The 18,637-nt window shown below is 39.1% G+C and overlaps 1 protein-coding gene across 1 annotated transcript in view; it reads left to right on the top strand.

Moving 5' to 3' along the window:
- CFAP20DC (CFAP20 domain containing) overlaps positions 1–17,532 on the top strand; it is a 158,822-nt gene extending 141,290 nt beyond the window's left edge. Inside the window, exons 14-15 of the mRNA XM_070933524.1 lie at positions 7,473–7,564; positions 17,399–17,532. Coding sequence (XP_070789625.1) covers positions 7,473–7,564; positions 17,399–17,505 — 199 coding nt within the window. The 3' untranslated portion in view covers positions 17,506–17,532. The remainder of the gene's footprint in view (positions 1–7,472; positions 7,565–17,398) is intronic.
- The last annotated feature ends 1,105 nt before the right edge of the window (positions 17,533–18,637 follow it).

Raw genomic sequence — 18,637 nt, 5'->3', positions numbered from 1 at the left:
ACTGATTCTTTTTTTAAAGAAGAAAGCAAATATCAAATAGTTAAATTTGCTTTAAAATTACTTGTTTTTACCAGCTAGGTCTCCTCTTTTTATTAATACAGGGTGCCTATTTAATCAATGTTAATAAACAATATTTAGAATATACATGCAATTGATCTGCTTTATAGTCCTTTATCATGTCTGAACAGTTGTATTTAATGTAGAAAATGACATTACTGTTTTCATTATGAATATTAACCTCATGTGATCAGTGTTTTAGTAAATAATGACTACTATTTATACTACTATCTATATAACATCCCTCATTCCTAACTCTGCAGATCTACCTTATCCTCTGGAGCTACTTTCATTCTCATCAAGATAACAATTTTAGAGAAAAAGAAAGGTTAATAAATTGAAAGAGAATTTATAATCTATCGGTTATCCAAGGGGGGAAAAAACCCAGACCCATTTCCTTTGGGGACAGGGATGCATGACTATTCCCTGAAGATGTTTTCCTCCCGCAAGAAGCCACCCAGAGTCACTTCGATAGTGAGACGGGTGGCATATAAATTTAATAAATAAATACGTAACTTTTCATCACAACAGGAAAAACACTTTCTCTGATTAAGGTTGCTTAAAAGGGTATGTGCGCCTTCAAATCAGTCCAGGTTAGTCCTCGACTTACGACTATAATTGACCCCAAAATTTCTGGTTGCTAAATGAGACATTTCTTAAATCAATTTAGCACCATTTTACGGCCTATCTTGCCATAGTTGTTAAGTGAATCACTGCAGTTGTTAAGTTAGTAACACGGTTGTTAAATGAATCTGGCTACCCTATTGACTTTGCTTGTCATAAATGGTGACCACTTAACCCCAGGACAATGCAACTGGTATGTGTGTGTGTGTGTGTGTGTGTGTGTGTGTGTGTGTGTGTGTGTTTCCTCTAGCCAGGTTTTCCCTACGTAACCAAGGTTTTTCTGCAGCACCAGCTCAGTAGAATCACATCCACTCAGTGGAGGATGATGAGATGGCATCTCATTGAAACTTGCTGGGGGGAAGCAAAAAACAGGAAGAGGGGTGACTTCCTGCCTTGATTGTAGGGTCGTTCACTAGATCATCTGGTTGGCCCATCCCAAGAAGGGACTTGATGGTACTTTCTCTAACTCAGGCTCTTCCATCATTTGAATTATGGAGTGTGTAACCTGGACTGCTACATAGAGATTCTGGGAAAGCTTCACTGGGATGTCATTGTATTTATATAACGGCTAGTTATATAGCACTGATCCTCCCTGTGGTACCCTTTTCATTAACGATACCTCTAGGTCAATGTTTCTCAACCTTGGTGACTTTAAGGTGGATGGACTTCAATTCCCAGGATTCCCTAGCCAGCATCCACCCACCTTAAAGCTGTCAAGGTTCAGAAACGCTGACCTAGAGGTTGACTGACATCACTGCAGGGAATACTTGATGGAAATGTTTTCTTCGGTATCACTGTGCGCATGCATTCTTAATTCTCATAGCTGATTGTCAATAATAGGGGGGAAGGATTTGCATTTATTTTTGCTCTTACGGAACTTATTGGATTTTTCATAAACATTTTTTTTTCCAAATTCCACAATGAACTCCACACAGAGGCATTTCCACATCAGCGGCATTATGTAGCGAAGCAGAAAATTAAAGTTGTTTTCCCCTTCCTCTATCTTGGCTGACAAAGAGCAGGTGTTTGTCCCTTGATTCACCCCAGATTGTCTGTGTGGAAGTTTGAACATCCCGTCAATCAGCAGCAGAAGCGCCAACGTAGAAAAACAAGCCAGAGAAAGTTTTATCTGCCTCAACATTTCTCAGGGCATGCCAAGATTGTTCATGGAGAGCAAATCTTATCTTGAATCAGCACGGCTTTTCTAAAAGCAGCCCAAGCAGCCCATTTTTCAAAGGACAAACAACTTATGCGCTTTATTTTGATACTACCTACTGGACCATCTTACTGTCAGTCAACCATAGATGTAACTCTGCATGGCTGGGCTTTAAGCAGAGGTCTTATCCGTAAGTCTTATTGATCTCCATGAGCTTTTCTCAAGTACAGCTTCTGTAAATCTTTGTCCTATGGGGAGTGCCTATGGTAGCTGCTGTCTTTCGGGTGCTGACTTCTGTCACAACCAACAGGTAACAGATGGGACAATGAGAACAGTAATCATATTGTAAAAGTGTAATCATTCTTTCAAGTTGAACTTGAGTCCCTATGATGGTATGGATGTGCTCACATTTTCTTGGCAATCGTATAGAAGTAGCTTACATAGCTTTGGAGTCCTGGGTGTTCTCTAAGTTTGATTGTTTTCTTGAGGGTATTTCATTACCCAGCTAGAGGTAGATGTTACCTAGTAAGGTAATAAATATCTGCGAGAAAACAATAAAGCTCAGAGAGCAGCAAGGACCCCAGAGTTCAACCTTGAACTACAAAGACTCTCTTCTATCAATGTTACCTAGCTTTTTTCTGGGTTTGGTTTTGGACTTCTTTCTCCTAAGTAGATTGGCTTCCCTCATGCCCATAGTGCTCCATCTGTCCCTTTCTCTGGTGGGAAGGGAATCCTAAGTAGAAGTGTTGCTTGTGACTGACCTCCCTTTGTACCTCTGATTTGCTGTGTTCTTTTGTTTTTCTAATTTTATTTTAAGAGCCAGGGCGGCACAGTGGTTAGAATGCAGTATTGCAGACTAATTGTGCTGACTGCCAGCAGTTCAGCAGTTCGATTCTCACCAGGCTCAAGGTTGACTCAGCCTTCCATCCTTCCAAGGTGGGTAAAATGAGGATCCAGATTGTTGGGGACAATATGCTGACTCTGTTAACCACTTAGAGAGGGCTGTAAAGCACTGTGCAGTGGTATACAAGTCTAGGTGCTATTGGTATTCTTCTTGAGTTTTGGCAGAATGTGATGGAAGATGAGGAGCAAAATATAAGTTTAGAGAGTGTGGATAATATTCTGCAGTCATCCTCATTTCTACTCAGTGGAGTGATTGACTTAGCAGTCTTCAACTTACGATTGTTCATTTAATGATAGTTCAAAGTTTCAGTGGTTTCAAGAAAAGTGATTTATCATCTGTCCTCAAAGTTACAACTATCACATCATCAACACAGTCATATGATTGCAATTTGGAGGCTTGGCAACTGGTTCGTGTTTACAACAGTTGCAGCAACTTGTGGCCATGTGATTGCAATTCTGCAGTCTTCTCGACTGGCTTCCAACAGGCAGAGCAAATTGAGGAAGCCAGTTTTACTTAACAACTGCATGATTCATGTAACAACCATGTGATTCACTTAACGATGGTAAAAATGGTAGTAAAATCAGAAACCGGTCACATGATGACTCGCTTAATGACAGCATCACTTAGTAACTGAAATTCTGGTCCCAACTGCGGCCGTAAGTCAAGCATTGCCTTCACTTGGGGGGAAACCAAGTCTCCTTTGAGATGCTTTTGACTCTGATGATGTAATGGGTAGAAGGAATGACTGTGAGGAACAGTAGGAAAAGCTGCTACTAAGACAAATAGTCAGATAAATGAGTCCAAGATAGTGTCAATACCCTTTCTAGGCTTCTCAAAAAGAAAGGGAGGCAGGGGGAAGTACATTCAGACTTGCAAGATGCTGTTAATATAACCTTATAATTAAAATAGTAACATATAAACAGGCAGCAAGCCCCATACTACTTGCATGATGGTGTTTTTAAGTAGGTTAATGAAACATTCACAGGCAAAGAAAGAACCTCAGAGAGCACCAAGAGTGCCAGAAGTCGTATTAGCTTCCATGACGTTGGTTTCCTAGTGTGGTCTACCTCAAAGGGCTGTTGGGTGTAAAACATGGACGTATTACATAAATACGTCCATGTTCTCTTAGTGACCACTTGAAAATTTGCTGCTGCTTTCTTCCAGGACATTTTTCAACTATTCAATCTAATCTGAAGTCCTAGAATGCCCTGCTGGCTTTCTAGCCAGGCACTAAGTAGGTCTAACTCCTTTTAGTTTTTGAGATCAGCTAAGTTCACCTATCTATGTCACCAGCTTATGAATATTAACATTAGAGTAGTAGCAACTGGCATTTTTCTTTAGGTTCTTATTCTTTGTAGAAATGTTACGTGCTCTACTCTGTCAACAAACATTTCAAAATAAATATATTTCTACTTGTGTCTCATTGAAGTTAAATTCCCCTATTCCACAATACATTGACTGGCCCATTCTGTACCATCAATTCAGTGCTGACTTTAGCAACATAACTCTGTCAATCTCTGAAGTGCCGCATGAATGTGGTTTTAATATTTTTTCAAAACATTTATTCAAAACCTTTTGCGTGCAGGTTTCAAAAAGTAGATCGGGTTGAATAAGGTAATAAGTAGGCAGAATGAAGAATCATGGATTAGCCAACCCAAATTCCCTTCTTAATTATAGGATTCCCTAACAAATTGTGTTATTTACTGGAGCAAAACACTTCCTCTATTTCCTAGAGGAACCATTATCCATGGTGTTCTGTAATTTTCTCTGTGCAGTCATGAAAATGATGCTGGATTACTTTATTCCTGCGGTGATGACAAGAAGTTTAAGCCAAATTCTGCTAACATTATTGGAGATTGGAGGGTAACCTAAAATCCAAGTTATCATCTTCCTTTGAATACTTAAGTGTGTGGGGAAGGATTGGATGAGAATTCATTAAACCTTCCATATGTTTTGTTTTCATCCTCTATATTGCCTGTCTCAGATGCTTTACTCTTCTTATTCCACTCATGGGACCGTAAAAGCTTAAAGGCACCCAGTCTGAATATGGGAAATGATGGAGAAAAAAGATTAAAGTGCTCACATTGGACACACATCAAAGAATGCAGCCTCAGAAGCTATTTTTTTGGATTTTGGATTTTGTTTTAAAGAAGGGAATATGAGAAATTATGTGATAAAGGTGTGCACTTTGATTTTATTATAAGAAAAAACAGAATATCTCTTGTTTTGGTTTCCGACAGCCCAGCTTCAATGTCTATTTCAAAACAGTTTGCAGCCACCCTATTGGCCATGAATGGAAGTCACTTTGGATGGTGAGATGGATGGCATATAAATTGGACTTTTCCTTCTTCTTTTTCTTATGTAAATTTGATTCTGATGCTGCCCGTCCAATATCCAGATGTAGTTCTGTTTATGTTAAAAAAAAAAACAGAATGAGTCTGGTAACACCTTTTCCAACTAGCAACTTTTATTAAAAGGCATAACTTTTGGGCCACCATGGGCTAGCATGGCTCTCCTTCTACAATATCTGCTATGTTGCTCAAGACAGATGTTGCCACTGAACAAAAAAATACCCTTTCAGAAAATTATGTTGACCTATCTCCAGTAATATTAGGTATATTGCCCCTTTATCATAACCATCTGATATAATGCCATTAAAAATAATTCTGGCTTAAACTCTATATGTTGTCTGGTCATTTTTTCTAAGCACATATGAATTTGTATCCAAAATTTCCTTGCCTTTATACATGTGGTAATATGTGCCAGGTATTTTTTACTTGATGCTTCCTTGATGCATCACTTGATGCTTCTCCTCTTTCCAAGGTTGGCAAAACAGGCCTGTATATATTTTTATGATTAAGAATCTGATTCTTCATTAATGAGCCAAGATTCAGTTCTGAAAGCACCTGGCCTCATTATTTGATGAATCACCTCTAAACAATACTGTACGCTCTACAGATCCAATGTCAGTATTATATTTTTTTTTTCTACAGGAAAGTTCACTGTTTTTTCAAACAGCTACTTTCTTCAAGTTGTCTTTCTAGATGGATCAGGTCAGACACTGCCCCAAAGTGCTGAGAAGATGTTATAATGCACTTTTATTGATGGATCGATCCATTAGTAGAGACTCCTAATTCCTTCCAATGTCACCATCATGTAGTGAACTGGCAATTGTTTTTCTTGTTTTACAGGGAGAGGAGAATGACTTCGGTTTCATTGTAAAAAATGCTTGCAAGCTCTCAAGGTTGCTTAGGTGGTTTCTTAAGAGGTTGAGCGTTATCAAGCCACTTCTCCCTGTGCTTTTACAGGTTTTTGTGTTTGTGTGTGTTCCAATCGATCATCAGACACCTTTAGAGGAGGCAGGACTGCCATAGCTTCTTATCTCTTTCTGCTGTAAATATAGGGTCAGGTTTTTAGAATAACCATTAGAGTTTGCACTTACACATCAAAGCTGCTATGTTGCATCCTCAGTGGTGTCAGAAGAGTCTGGTTGTACCCATTCCAACAAATGAATGTTTATTAAAAAGACATCAGCTAACACAGCTCTCCTCTTCTAATATCTAGGAGTAAATGCTTACAAGATAAAGATACCTCATAGTCATGATTATGTTTTTTCTTTATTGGTTGTAAAACAATTCCTTCTTTCTTTGCACTCTTCTAGTGTATACAAATGTTCAGCCTTACTACATAACGATTATGTGATTCTTGTTCTTGGCACTTCCGGGTGCAAGAGACTAATGACGTGATGAACTTGCTAGCTTTGGAGTAATAAAACAATCATTTGAATCTGCTCCAGCTTGATGGTTTTCTTGATAAATGATTTTTTTTTTATCACAACTTCGGATAATATTCTTCCGGAAATATCAAAGGTTTGGGACCTCAGTTGGGTTTCCTCCTTTGAGACCTGAACCCTTACTGTCACATTTTTACTCCGTGTCTATCATTGTACCTTAGTTTCTATCATTCTTCTTTCATCCTTTTCATAATGAGTTAGAAACAAATGATAGAAAAACACTTTATAGTGCCGTATGCTTTGGCATCGTATTGTAATTCCTTCCATATGTGTTGTATTTTATGAACTGATCTGTTGTGTAGACTTTTGACTTTTTATATATCACTCTTGGCGTTAATTTGAATTCATGTGTACACATATGCATAAAGGTCTTACTTGTTTACAGATGTTTTCAAATATGCCCTTCTAAGAACATTTTTATGGAGTACTCATAAGTCTCATAAATGTGTATTTATGCATCTCACCATAAAAACCTGCCCATCCTTCCATATATTGCAACAGATAATGTAGTGCACCTAATATAATTTATTGATTATGATGTATTTCACAATACAGGATTATAAATTGCTAGTCTGCCAAATATAAAGCAGATTTACAGCAGGCCACCCTTGCCTGGTCATGATGAGAAAGCTACAAAAAGTGGTGTTTATATATATATATATATATGTGTGTGTGTGTGTGTGTGTGTGTGTGTGTGTGTGTGTGTGTGTGTGTATGTATGTATGTATGTATGTATGTATGTATGTATGTATGTATATATTGGTAGTACATCATGTTTTTAGGCCTATGAAGTTGGAACGAGTTACATGAAGAAGCAGAAGTCATAGGGGAGAAGAAGGAGAGAAGGACCTGTTACGTTGTGCCAACTTATATAGAATAATTCATAAACTTATCTGTGTTTTCCTCAGAAATATGATGGCTTAAATTGTGTTTTTCAGGGATTGGCTACAAGTCTTCAGCCCTCCTATCATTCCTCCTAGCCAACAGGTGGCAGAATATACCAAAGCTTCAGCAAACATAAGTGCCCAAGGTAAGAATGAGTGGAAAAATTGCCACTGAATTGAAGAGAGATCAAAAGGATACTAGAAACTGCAACAACATGACATTAACTCCTCCACTTGCTAGGTAGTATACAAATTGTGGAGTCCTTGGTGCTCTCTGAGCTTGGCTATTTTTGTGCAGACATTTCATTACGCAGCTAGGTAACATCTTCAGTGCTAAAAGGGAGAGGACTTTGCTCTCTATTTATATATAGGAGTTTATATTCCTTTGGTTCAGCCAAATTTATTTAATCGGTTTCATCTCTATTTTAAATTTTGTATCTACATGTTTTATTTTATGGCTGTTCACCGCCCTGAGTCCTTCGGGAGTAGGGCGGTATACAAATTTAATTAATAATAATTAATAATACTGTCGGTGTTGGTGGCTGTGATGTTTTATTTTTGATAGTTCCTTAATAGGGCTGTTGTTTATTGCTCAATTGTCTGGTGTTAATTCAGGTATAAATCTCTGCTTGTCTGAGTGTTGATTACTGGCCAGAGAGGTTCTAGCCTTTTTCCTTTCTAACTTTTCTGTTGTCTCTTTTGAATGTTACATAAATGTTCTTTATCTCTATGTGCCTGTTGTCTGATTTGCCTAAGTGCCAGGCTTCCAGGAATTCCAGGCATTTTTGGATTCAGCTTGATCTAGGATGCTCAGGTTTCCCAGTTGAAACTATGATTAAACTTGTCCATGTATTATGAAATTAAGGAAATCCCATTCCTTATAGCACTGATGAGGTTACCTAGTTGGGTAATGAAACATCTACAGGGAAAAAAAACCTAAGCTCAGCGAACACGAAGGACTCCACAGTTCCTTCCTGAGTTACATATCTTGTCTTCTATTAGTATGTAAATTGTGCATTCCCAAATACCTCAGATAATCCTTCTTTTAGCATTCCTACACAGGAACCCACCAATACCACATTATTCTGTTCTTGCATATTATATCTAATGAGAAAGAGAGCTGTTTCTTAGAAAAGGGGTTAATGAAGCAATTCTGCCATGAATGAAATCTTAAAATGTTGGCATTTGCCTAAGAATTCCACTTCTGTTCTCCTTCCTCACCTTTTCCACCCTACAACCCACCAAGGATTCCTATCATTTTCACGGTTCCCTATGAGAACTTACTGTGTATTTGCAAGCAGCATATATGTAGAGGAAGAGCTGTCCATTAAATCTAATTGTCCATTAAACCCAATTTATATAATTCACAAAATTAATGTAATTTACATGCAATTAATATATTATTTATGAAAACATTCATGTTTTAGTATTTATGTGAGTTGTCCACATTAGTTTCCTATAAAACAGACTTCCATATTTGGTGCAGGTGGGGCAAAGTCTGAAGTCAGTTTTTTCCATTAAATCAGATGTTTGCTGAAGAGGACTCCATAAAATCAAGATTTGACTGTACTTTATAGTTATTGTAGGAGTGAAGGCAATTTAGTAATGGATTCCTTAACACAGATTATGCTATGTAAAACAGGGAGGTTTTTTTCAGAAAGATGTAAATTTACAATATGTTATGACAGCAGAATAACTGTCAAGATCAGGCATTACTTTCAGAGGTCTGACTACATAATGTTAAAGATGCTAAACATGCCACTTTAATTATCATTGTAATTTTTTATTCAAACATATAGTAAATAATTATTTCGGATGACAGACTGAGAAAACCTTTAATATCAATCTAATGAAAATTCCATTTCTTCTGAAGCTCTGCTGTAGTTCTCAGAAATCTTAAAAGGCATACAAGAAATAAATCAGCAAGAATTTCTGACAGTCGATTGACTTTCTTCCACCCTGAATAATGCAGCAGAAATATAGCAACTTACTACTGCAATTGAGCCCAAAATTTCTGGTACTAAGCAAGACAGTTGTTAAGTCAATTATGCCTCATTTTATTACATGTTTACCATTGTCGTTAAGCAAATCACTGCAGTTGTTAAGTGAAACATGCGGTTGTTAAGCAGATCTGGATTTCTCCCCACCCCCCCTTGACTTTGCGTGCTGGGAAGGTTACAAATAGTGATCACATGATATGATTTATGACACTGCAACTGCCATAAATACATGCCAGTTGTCAAGCGCCCGAATTTTGATCATGTGACTGTGGAGGTGCTACAATGGTCATACATGTGAAAACCAGTCATAAGTCTGAAAAGTGGCATTGTAACTTAGAACGGTCACTAAACAAATGGTTGTAACTCGAGGACTACTTGTATATGAGGGGCAGGGAGCAAAGAGCAGATTTTTATACGAAACGCTATGATCTTTTAGTACAAACCAATCCTGAGTCTCCTAACAAGAAGATTGTATTTTTACGTGGACCAATAATGCTTTCCAGGAATTATTGGGGATTATAGCCATAGGGACTCGGTGGCTAAGCTTGTCAATCGAAAGTTCGGCAGTTCAGTAGTTCGAATTCCTAGTGCCGTGTAACGGAGGTGAGCTCCCATTAATTGTCCCAGCTTCTGCCAACCTAGCAGTTCGAAAGCACATAAAAAATGCAAGTAAAAAATAGGGACCACCTTTGGTGGGAAGGTTAAACACATTCCGTGCGCCTTTGGCATTTAGTCATGCCGGCCACATGACCACAGAGACATCTTCGGACAGCGCTGGCTCTTCATCTTTGAAACAGAGATGAGCACCGCCCCCTAGAGTCAGGAACAACTAGCACATATGTGCGAGGGGAACCTTTACCTTTATCTTTATAGCCATAGGAGAATCAGTGCTTCGAACAACAGTTGTTACCTGAAAATGCAGTACTTCCTAAATCACAGAAAGACAAGTTTGAAAATAACAAAATCAGCCATAAAAACCCATAATTATTTACTACTGGACAGAATATCCCTGTCGATTTTTATATGCTACTCTAATGAAATCCTAAAACAACCAGTTTCATTTACTGCTAGTAAAAGAATTCTGTGGTATCTTTTATTTGAAAAGTAACTCATTGTGAATATACAAAAGACCTAGGGTTTTTTCCCCTTCCTTTTATAGTTTCTTGGCTGTTTGTGAAGTATTTGTTTCTTCCGAAATGGGTTTTTTTTTTAGGCCTTGAAGGAATGCAGTCGTGGGAGAAGGAATGAATAACGTTCTTTTTAAAAACCAATCCCCTTTTCAAATGTGTGTCATGTTTCTTTAGTTTTATTTCATACCAAGGAGCTGTCTTTCTCAAATAGAATCCCAAATCCATGTAGTCAGGTTTATTCCTGAAGCGAAGTCCACTTTAATACTTCTGGGCTTGCATCAATGGAATAAGTAGCGATTTCCTTATCCTGCCATTTGCTCCTGTAATGCAGTAGCCAAATGCAGCCTGGCTTTGTAAGATAATTCTGTTTTATTCCTAAAGCTGCAGTTCCCTCAATCCTTTCCTGTTGAATTAGAACTCTCTGTATCAAATGGCATCGTCAGATAGTTTGGTACCATTTTCTGATTCAGTGTTTCTTAACACCCAGGGACGATGACTTGATTCTGTAAATCCTTTGCACCCTTTCAATTAGCCCTCCAAGCAAAACTAATGGTAGTCTGACAGTTGCCTTTATTATACAGTGTAACACAATGGTGGCTTGGTGGATCCATGCTAGGTGATAGATTTCTCAGACATTGATAAACATAGGGTGGAAAATAGCCTTGGATCAGCTCCCATACTTAATTCAGTAATATGCAATAGGGGAGTGTGAGAGGAGGGGTTGTGCTGTCCCAGAAAAGTCAGGTTTATGTGTTGTCACCTACTGACGAAGAGGAGGAAGAGCACGATGATGACAATTTGGCCAATAGCATCATCCGGTTATCAAAGCAATATAGTTACATATAATTTGTGTTACAAAGTCATCCAATGTAAAAAAATAAGTAAGATATTTATTTAGGAATTAGAGTTTGCATGCAAACCCCAGAACAATCACATCCGTTTGGGCTTTCAGATTGATACATAATTTTGACAAATGCTCCATTTCTCTCTGATCAATGAATAAAATAAACGCCCCCCCCCCCAAAAAAAAGGAAAAAAAATGAGAAAAGAAGGTGGCTGTTAATGTATCACAGCTGGCAAATTGAGCATCTCCAGATGGCTGGAATTACAGTTCTAATAATCTCTTGCCATTGGCCGTATGACAGGGGCAGACGGGGACTGATGTTCACAGCATCTGGAGAATATCAGATCACTTGCCTTTCTTATATAGCGTTTTAAAGTGCAAAGTTCCCTAACAACACTCCCATAATAAGACAATTTCTCTTTAAGAAGCAAAGCCGTGTTAATGGGTTAATCATAGAGAAGAAAGTGTTCTAGCAGGCTCCCAAAGTCATATAGGCCCAAGCTGTAGGCTTTAAGTAGTTCCATCGTGAGTCTTCATGTCCCAAGGATATATAGTGGAGTGTCTTTTGGCAGTTCAGCCACTGAAATTGTTTCAATCTCCTTTTTAAAATATGGAGATTGTATGAAAGATATGTTATGAAACAAAGCATTGTTCCTTAAAGGAAAAGAAAGGAAAGGTTTTTCCAGAGGAAAGAAACAATGGAATGTGTAATCTATGCATCATCTGCATTCTTCATCTAACATCACCCATAGCTTTTAGGCTCCCAACTAATTTCAAACATTGTAAACCCATTGTTTAAGTATACAATATTGTTACTCTGTATTCGCCGAAAGGAAAGGATGAAATGTAGAAAACTGTTCACGTGCAACTGAATCGTGGCTTGGTATCACTCACATTATTTTTTAGCTCTTATAAAAAGATTCTTGTCAAGTAAGCCCATAACTCTTTGCCATCGCTTTAACAAATTTGTTCCATTAGAAAACGCTGAGAGCCGCTAGACACAAAGTGAGTGAAGAATTTCCTAGTCAAGTTTCTCTACGTGCCTTGATGATGCAGTGTAGAATAGATGTTAAAGCCGAGTGATGAGAACATTATCACCCAGCATATACTGTGTGTGTATACACACACACACATACACATGCACACACATACATACATACATACATACATACCTCACATTTATTTACTCTTTTGATTCTTGGATCAGTGTTGGAGATTAGAATTCAGCAGGGAGCCCTTGCTAGACAATATGCTGTTGAATGCAGAGTGCAGAAAGGGTATTGAGTAATTTAATAGCAAAGCAGCACAACTTATTAAAAAACTAATCTCTTTGAAAAGTATAGATAGGTCTATCAACCGTCTTTAACCATGATAGCTTAATGAAATCATCACCTGCAACATCAATATACTAATGAACACCCCACTAATGGGGATAAAAGAATGCAAGAGGGTTGTCACCTTGTGAATTTTTGGAAACATCTGGTTGGCTGCAGATGGGAACTGAATAATGGAATGGATAGATCTGGTCCAAGGACGAAGGCTTGTCATCTTCTCTACTAAGGCTCTTTTTCTTCCCTTGTTTTTATCCACTTTCTGTTCATCCAGTGGCTAACATTGCCACGTTACTGCTCTCATTTTAATATTTTTATAACTGCACATGCATGTGTTGGGACACAGTATATATTACAGTGAAGAGAACAGTAAAGAAACGGGACTATATATAAATAGCAATTGCACTTAGACTTAGATACCACTTCACAGTGCTTTTACAGCCCTCTCTAAGCGGTTTACAGAGTCAACATATTGTCCCCAACAATCTGGGTCCTCATTTTACCCATTTTATTTTATTTGTCAAGAGCATATTAGGTAATATATATAAGTATTAGCATGAATTGAATACATAAAATAGATACAAATAGGAAACATTAGGACAGGGATGTCCTAGGATTAGGCATGCTGGTGCTCTTATGCCATGATGTACCTCTACCTACAAGATCAGAATCATGCAAGCCTGTGACACTCTATGGCAGGGGTGAGCAATTACGGGGCCAGATGAGAAATGGGGACTGTTGTGGAGTGCCACTGCTGCTGCCCCGCCCCCAATGCAGCTGCCATCCTGCTCCCAACGCTGCTGTTGCACACCCTCCACCCAACATGCCTTGCCACCTCTGTCGACGCGGCACTGACCTCCCAAGACTGCTGCCCCACCCCTGACACTGCCAACACCCTCCCCCCCCCACTGTTGCCAGCCTAGCAGGCAGACCTGGGACTGCCCATAAACCAAATGTGTTCCAAGGACTGTAAAATGCCCTGGTCTCCTCTATGGAAATGAAAGTTGGATTTTTAAAGAAGCTGATTAAGGACATTATTGATTCCCTTGAACTTTGTCATTGGACAAGACTCCTGAAAGTGCTGTGGGCAGCCAAGAAAACAAACCAATGGATGATTGAACAACTCAATCCAGTCTTCTCATCTGAGGCACAAATGGCCAGGCTCTAAGTATCCTATTTTGGGCACATTATACAAAGATCCAGCTCTTTGGAAAAGGCTCTAATGCTGGGGAAGTGTCAACCATCCCGTTGGTAAATGCAACAAAAGAAACTCCTGGGATATTACAAACATACATCCTGGGAAGATAATCAAGCAACGAATCACCAAACACCTAGAAGCAAAAAAAAATAATAACCAAAAGCCAACATGGGTTTGTCAAAAGCAGATCATGCCAGACTAATCTTATTGTATTCTTTGACAAAGTGACAAAATTAGTGGACCAGAGGAATGCTATCGCTATAATTTACTTAGACTTCAGTAAAGCATTTGATAAAGTAGACCATAATCTACTACTAGATAAAGTAGAAAAATGTGGGTTAGACAGCATCACCGCCAGATGGATTCGTAAGTGGCTGACCAACTGCACTCAACGTGTAGTCCTCAATGGAACTGCATCTACATGGAGGCAAGTATGCAGTGGAGTACCCCAGGGCTCTGTTTTAGGCCCAGTGCTCTTCAACATCTTCATCAATGACTTGCATGAGGGGATAGATGGGGAACTCATCAAATTTGCAGATGACACCAAGCTGGCAGGAATAGCCAACAGTCCAGAAGATAGGCTCAAGATACAGAAGGATCTTGACAGACTTGAACATTGGGCACTATCTAACAAAATGAAATTCAACAGTGAAAAAAGCAAGGTTCTACATTTAGGGAAGAAAAACAAAATGCACAGGTACCATATATGTGGTACCTTGCTCAATAGTAGTAACTGTGAGAGGTATCTTGGAGTCCTAGTGGACAATCATTTAGATATGAGCCAGCAGTGTGCAGCAGCTGCCAAAAAAGCCAACACACTTCTCGGCTGCATAAACAGAGGGATAGAATCAAGATCACGTGAAGTGTTAATACCACTTTATAATGCCTTGGTAAGGCCACACTTGGAATACTGCATTCAGTTTTGGTCGCCACAATAAAAAAAAGATGTTGAGACTCTAGAAAGAGTGCAGAGAAGAGCAACAAAGATGATTAGGGAACTGGGAGGCTAAAATATATGAAGAACGGTTGCAGGAACTGGGTATGTCTAGTTTAATGAAAAGAAGGGACTAGGGAAGACATGATAGAAGTGTTCCAATATCTCAGGGGTTGCCACAAAGAAGAGGGAGTCAAACGATTCTTCAAAGCACCTGAGGGTAGAACAAGAAGCAATGGGTAGAAACTAATCAAGGAGAGAAGCAACTTAGAACTAAGGAGAAATTTCTTGACAGTTAGAACAATTAATCAGTGGAACAACTTGCCTGCAGAAGTTGTGAATGCTCCAACACTGGAAGTTTTTAAGAAGATGTTGGATAACCATTTGTCTGAAGTGATGTAGGGTTTCCTGCCTAAGCAGGGGGTTGGACTAGAAGACCACCAAGGTCCCTTCCAACTCTGTTATTCTATTTCTATTTCTATTATTTTACCAAGAGTGTAACTTTCCTGATAATTCCACATGGGCACAGAAGTAACAATGCCAGTTCTAAAGTTTTTGCGCAAAAACGAGCATAGGTAAAATCCCCTTTTTCCCCTGGACCTCCCCACAATTCATTGTCCACCAATTAATTGTATTCATTTTGTTTTGGGAACATTCTGAGCAGCTCGGAGTGTTCCCAGTGTTTGGCCTTGGGGTTTTGTCCCAGGCTGCATCGGCTCCCTTCCTCCCAAGCCTCCCTTGCATTCCAATACTTTCCCTCCCCCCCCCCTCCCTGTTTCTGTTGTTTGGTTGCGAGCAGGGGTACGTGGTGAGTCAGCCATGATAGAAAGATGGAAGGAAAGGAAAGAAGAGGACAATCAGCAGCAAAATAGACAGACTCAGTTCCAGTGGCAAAGAACAGGCTAGGGATACATCATCATGGAGAACAACTATGTGGGAATTGAAAATGACTTAATGGCAGTGGTGGAATTCAGTCGGTTCGCATCAGTTCGGACAAACCAGTTATTAAATTACCATCACCACCTGCTATCAAAGTGGATCCTGGGCACTGTGCTGCAATGGAGAAACAGGGAACGGAGTGGCCGGCGCGAGGGAAGGAGAAAGTCGTTTTCCCACTTTCTTTTCCCTGCTCCTCCTCCTTCCCTTTTGCCGGCCGCTCCGTTTCCCATTTCTCCATTGCAGTGGAGCCAGGGGGGGTGTAATTTAATAACCAGTTTGCCCAGGGTCAGTTGTGGGAGGCTCGGCCTGCATGTGTGGTGGAGCTGGAGGACGGGGATGGGCCCCACCTTCCACGACAGCCAACCTGACCCTGGATGAACCGATTGTTAAATTATTTGAATCCCACCACTGCTTAATGGCACATAGTCAATATATACAAATATGGTGGTGCTCCAATATGCATATACAGTTTACATAGCAAAGCAGCCTCAGTGCTGGAGTTCTACACATGTTGTAGAACATAATCCCCAAGCCACCTGTCAGTTGCTTCCCTTTGACTGTTGATAATGATCCAAAGCCAATAGAAATTGTGTGGTTTGGTTTTTGGACAATTCCACTTATAATGTTGCTGTTCTTCCTTGTACGTTTGGAAGAGGCATGACTTTCCAATTTATGAGGTATCAGAAAGATGCTTACATTAGCCTTTACCACCTGCTTATGCTTAGAAATTTTCATTACTTGACTGGACTTTTCAGCTCTGGAAACCCTCTCAAGCTTTCAAGATTAATTGGGGTTTAAAATCCAATCCAAATAAATTAAAGCAGGAACTGCAGCACAGTTGGAACTCTCTGATATGAAAAATACCTGGCAGCATTGGTTTATCTTAGGTTTTTTTAAGGGATTTATTTTTGAAGTTATCTTTTTAAGTAAAGAAAGTATAACTGTGAGTAATGGCATGACAAAAAGCCAGTGCTCTTTTTACCAAATGGCACCACCCTTGAGAACAGTTTGGCCTAGTGGGCTAAAGCCCAAGATAGAAATAAGGGGACCATGAGTACTAGTCCCGCCTTAGGCACAGAAACCAGCTGGATGACTTTGAGCCAGTCATTCTCTCTCTCGGCCCAGTTCACCTCAGATGGCTATCTAATCTTTGTTTAAACTCTTCCAATGAAGCAAAACATACTATTTCGTGAATAATAATTCCACTGGCTGACATTTCTTGTACTCAGGAAATCTCTTCTAATATTTCAATTTTCTGGTTGCTTGTTAAATTTCCCAGAGCATTTGCTCTGACGCTTCTAAGAGAAAACCTGCTGTATTCAATAGACCTATGGTATAGAGTACAGGTAGTCCTTAACAAGTAGAATGTTTTAAAGTGAGACAGCATAGTGTCTCACTTTAAAACATTCTACTTGGGTTCCTCTTTCCTTCCTTCCTTCCTTCCTTCCTTCCTTCCTTCCTTCCTTCCTTCCTTCCTTCCTTCCTTTCTCTTTCTCTTTCTCTTTCTTTCTTTCTTTCTTTCTTTCTTTCTTTCTTTCTTTCTTTCTTTTTGCAGATAAAGCAAATCTTTTGTAAATCATCTGTTGTTTTGCCTTTCCCTTTAGGTGAAGGTGAAGGGAGGGAAGAAGATGAAGTTCTGACTCTGTTGTATGACCCGTGCCTAAACTGCTACTTCGATCCTGAGACTGGGAAATATTACGAGTTGGCATAGATATGTGAAGAGATACGGAGCGCCACAAAGAACACAAACTCTGCAGCACTTAAGAGCCTTGGTAAACGCTATTCTCCCTGCTCCAAAGGCAAACGGAGCAACACTTGAAAAGACCATTTAATATTTTGTCTCTTTTTTTTTCCATTTCTGCTATTTTTATCAGAGTGCGTAGAAAGCTTTTCTGACTTTCGTACACGTTTAGTTTGTTCCTATTATTTACAATATGAAAGATTCCTACATGTGAACTGAATTACACCAAATCAAAGATACATCCTGGATTTAATCTGTGAATGCTTGCATAATTTTTTTTTCACCTAGTCATTTTTTTTATCCCCAGTCATTTAAAGAAATATATTGCATCTTTGTACTTTAAAAATACAATGTTCAAAAAGAAGTTCCTCCATCAATTGTCTTTTCTTTTTTATTCCTGCTATTTGTTAAAACAACATTCCTTTTTTAAAAAAATAAATAGCAAATACCTTAGAGGATAATGTCAAGATTCAAGAGGATTTTGACAAAATAAAACAATAGGAAGAATACAGGACAATGAATTTCAACAAAAACAAATGCAGAGTCCTGCATTTGAGTAGGAAAAGTCAAAGCTAAGAGTACTAGTAACCCCTTGATTTAAGGCCAGTCGCTTAGCAACCATTTAGAGCTACAATGGGGCTACTTACAACCCAGATTCAAAATTTCAACAACCAAGCCTTCCCCCACCCCGTGGTCACATGATTGCATTTGGGGCCCACGTTTACGGGTGTTTGCATTCACATGACCACAATTATGACATTTATTTCCAGAAACTGGTTTACTTCCAAAAGTGCAGATAATTGAGTCACTCAACCACAATGGTGATTCATATTACATCTGCCATAAAAAGATCGTAAAATCAGTCATGGTGACTCACTTAACAACCAGCACAACTTGCGACCGGAATTCCAGTCTCAAATAAGTGGCAGACTACTTAAGGGAACCTATTATGTGATTTGGCTGTTTTAGTGGATGCCAAGTTGAAATGAGCCAGCAGTGGGATGCAACTGCAAAGAAAAAACAAATGTAATCTTAGGTTGCTTCAAAAGAAGTCTAGCGTCAGGATCAAGAGAAGTCATTCCTCATCCCTTTCTATTGTGTT

This window comes from Pituophis catenifer, unplaced genomic scaffold (genome assembly GCF_029215685.1).
Source record: "Pituophis catenifer annectens isolate HBS135680 unplaced genomic scaffold, rPitCat1.0.hap2 SCAF_2, whole genome shotgun sequence".
Classification (NCBI taxonomy): domain Eukaryota; kingdom Metazoa; phylum Chordata; class Lepidosauria; order Squamata; family Colubridae; genus Pituophis; species Pituophis catenifer.
Note: the sequence above shows the minus strand (reverse complement) of the source record. Positions and strands in the feature narration are given on the sequence as shown.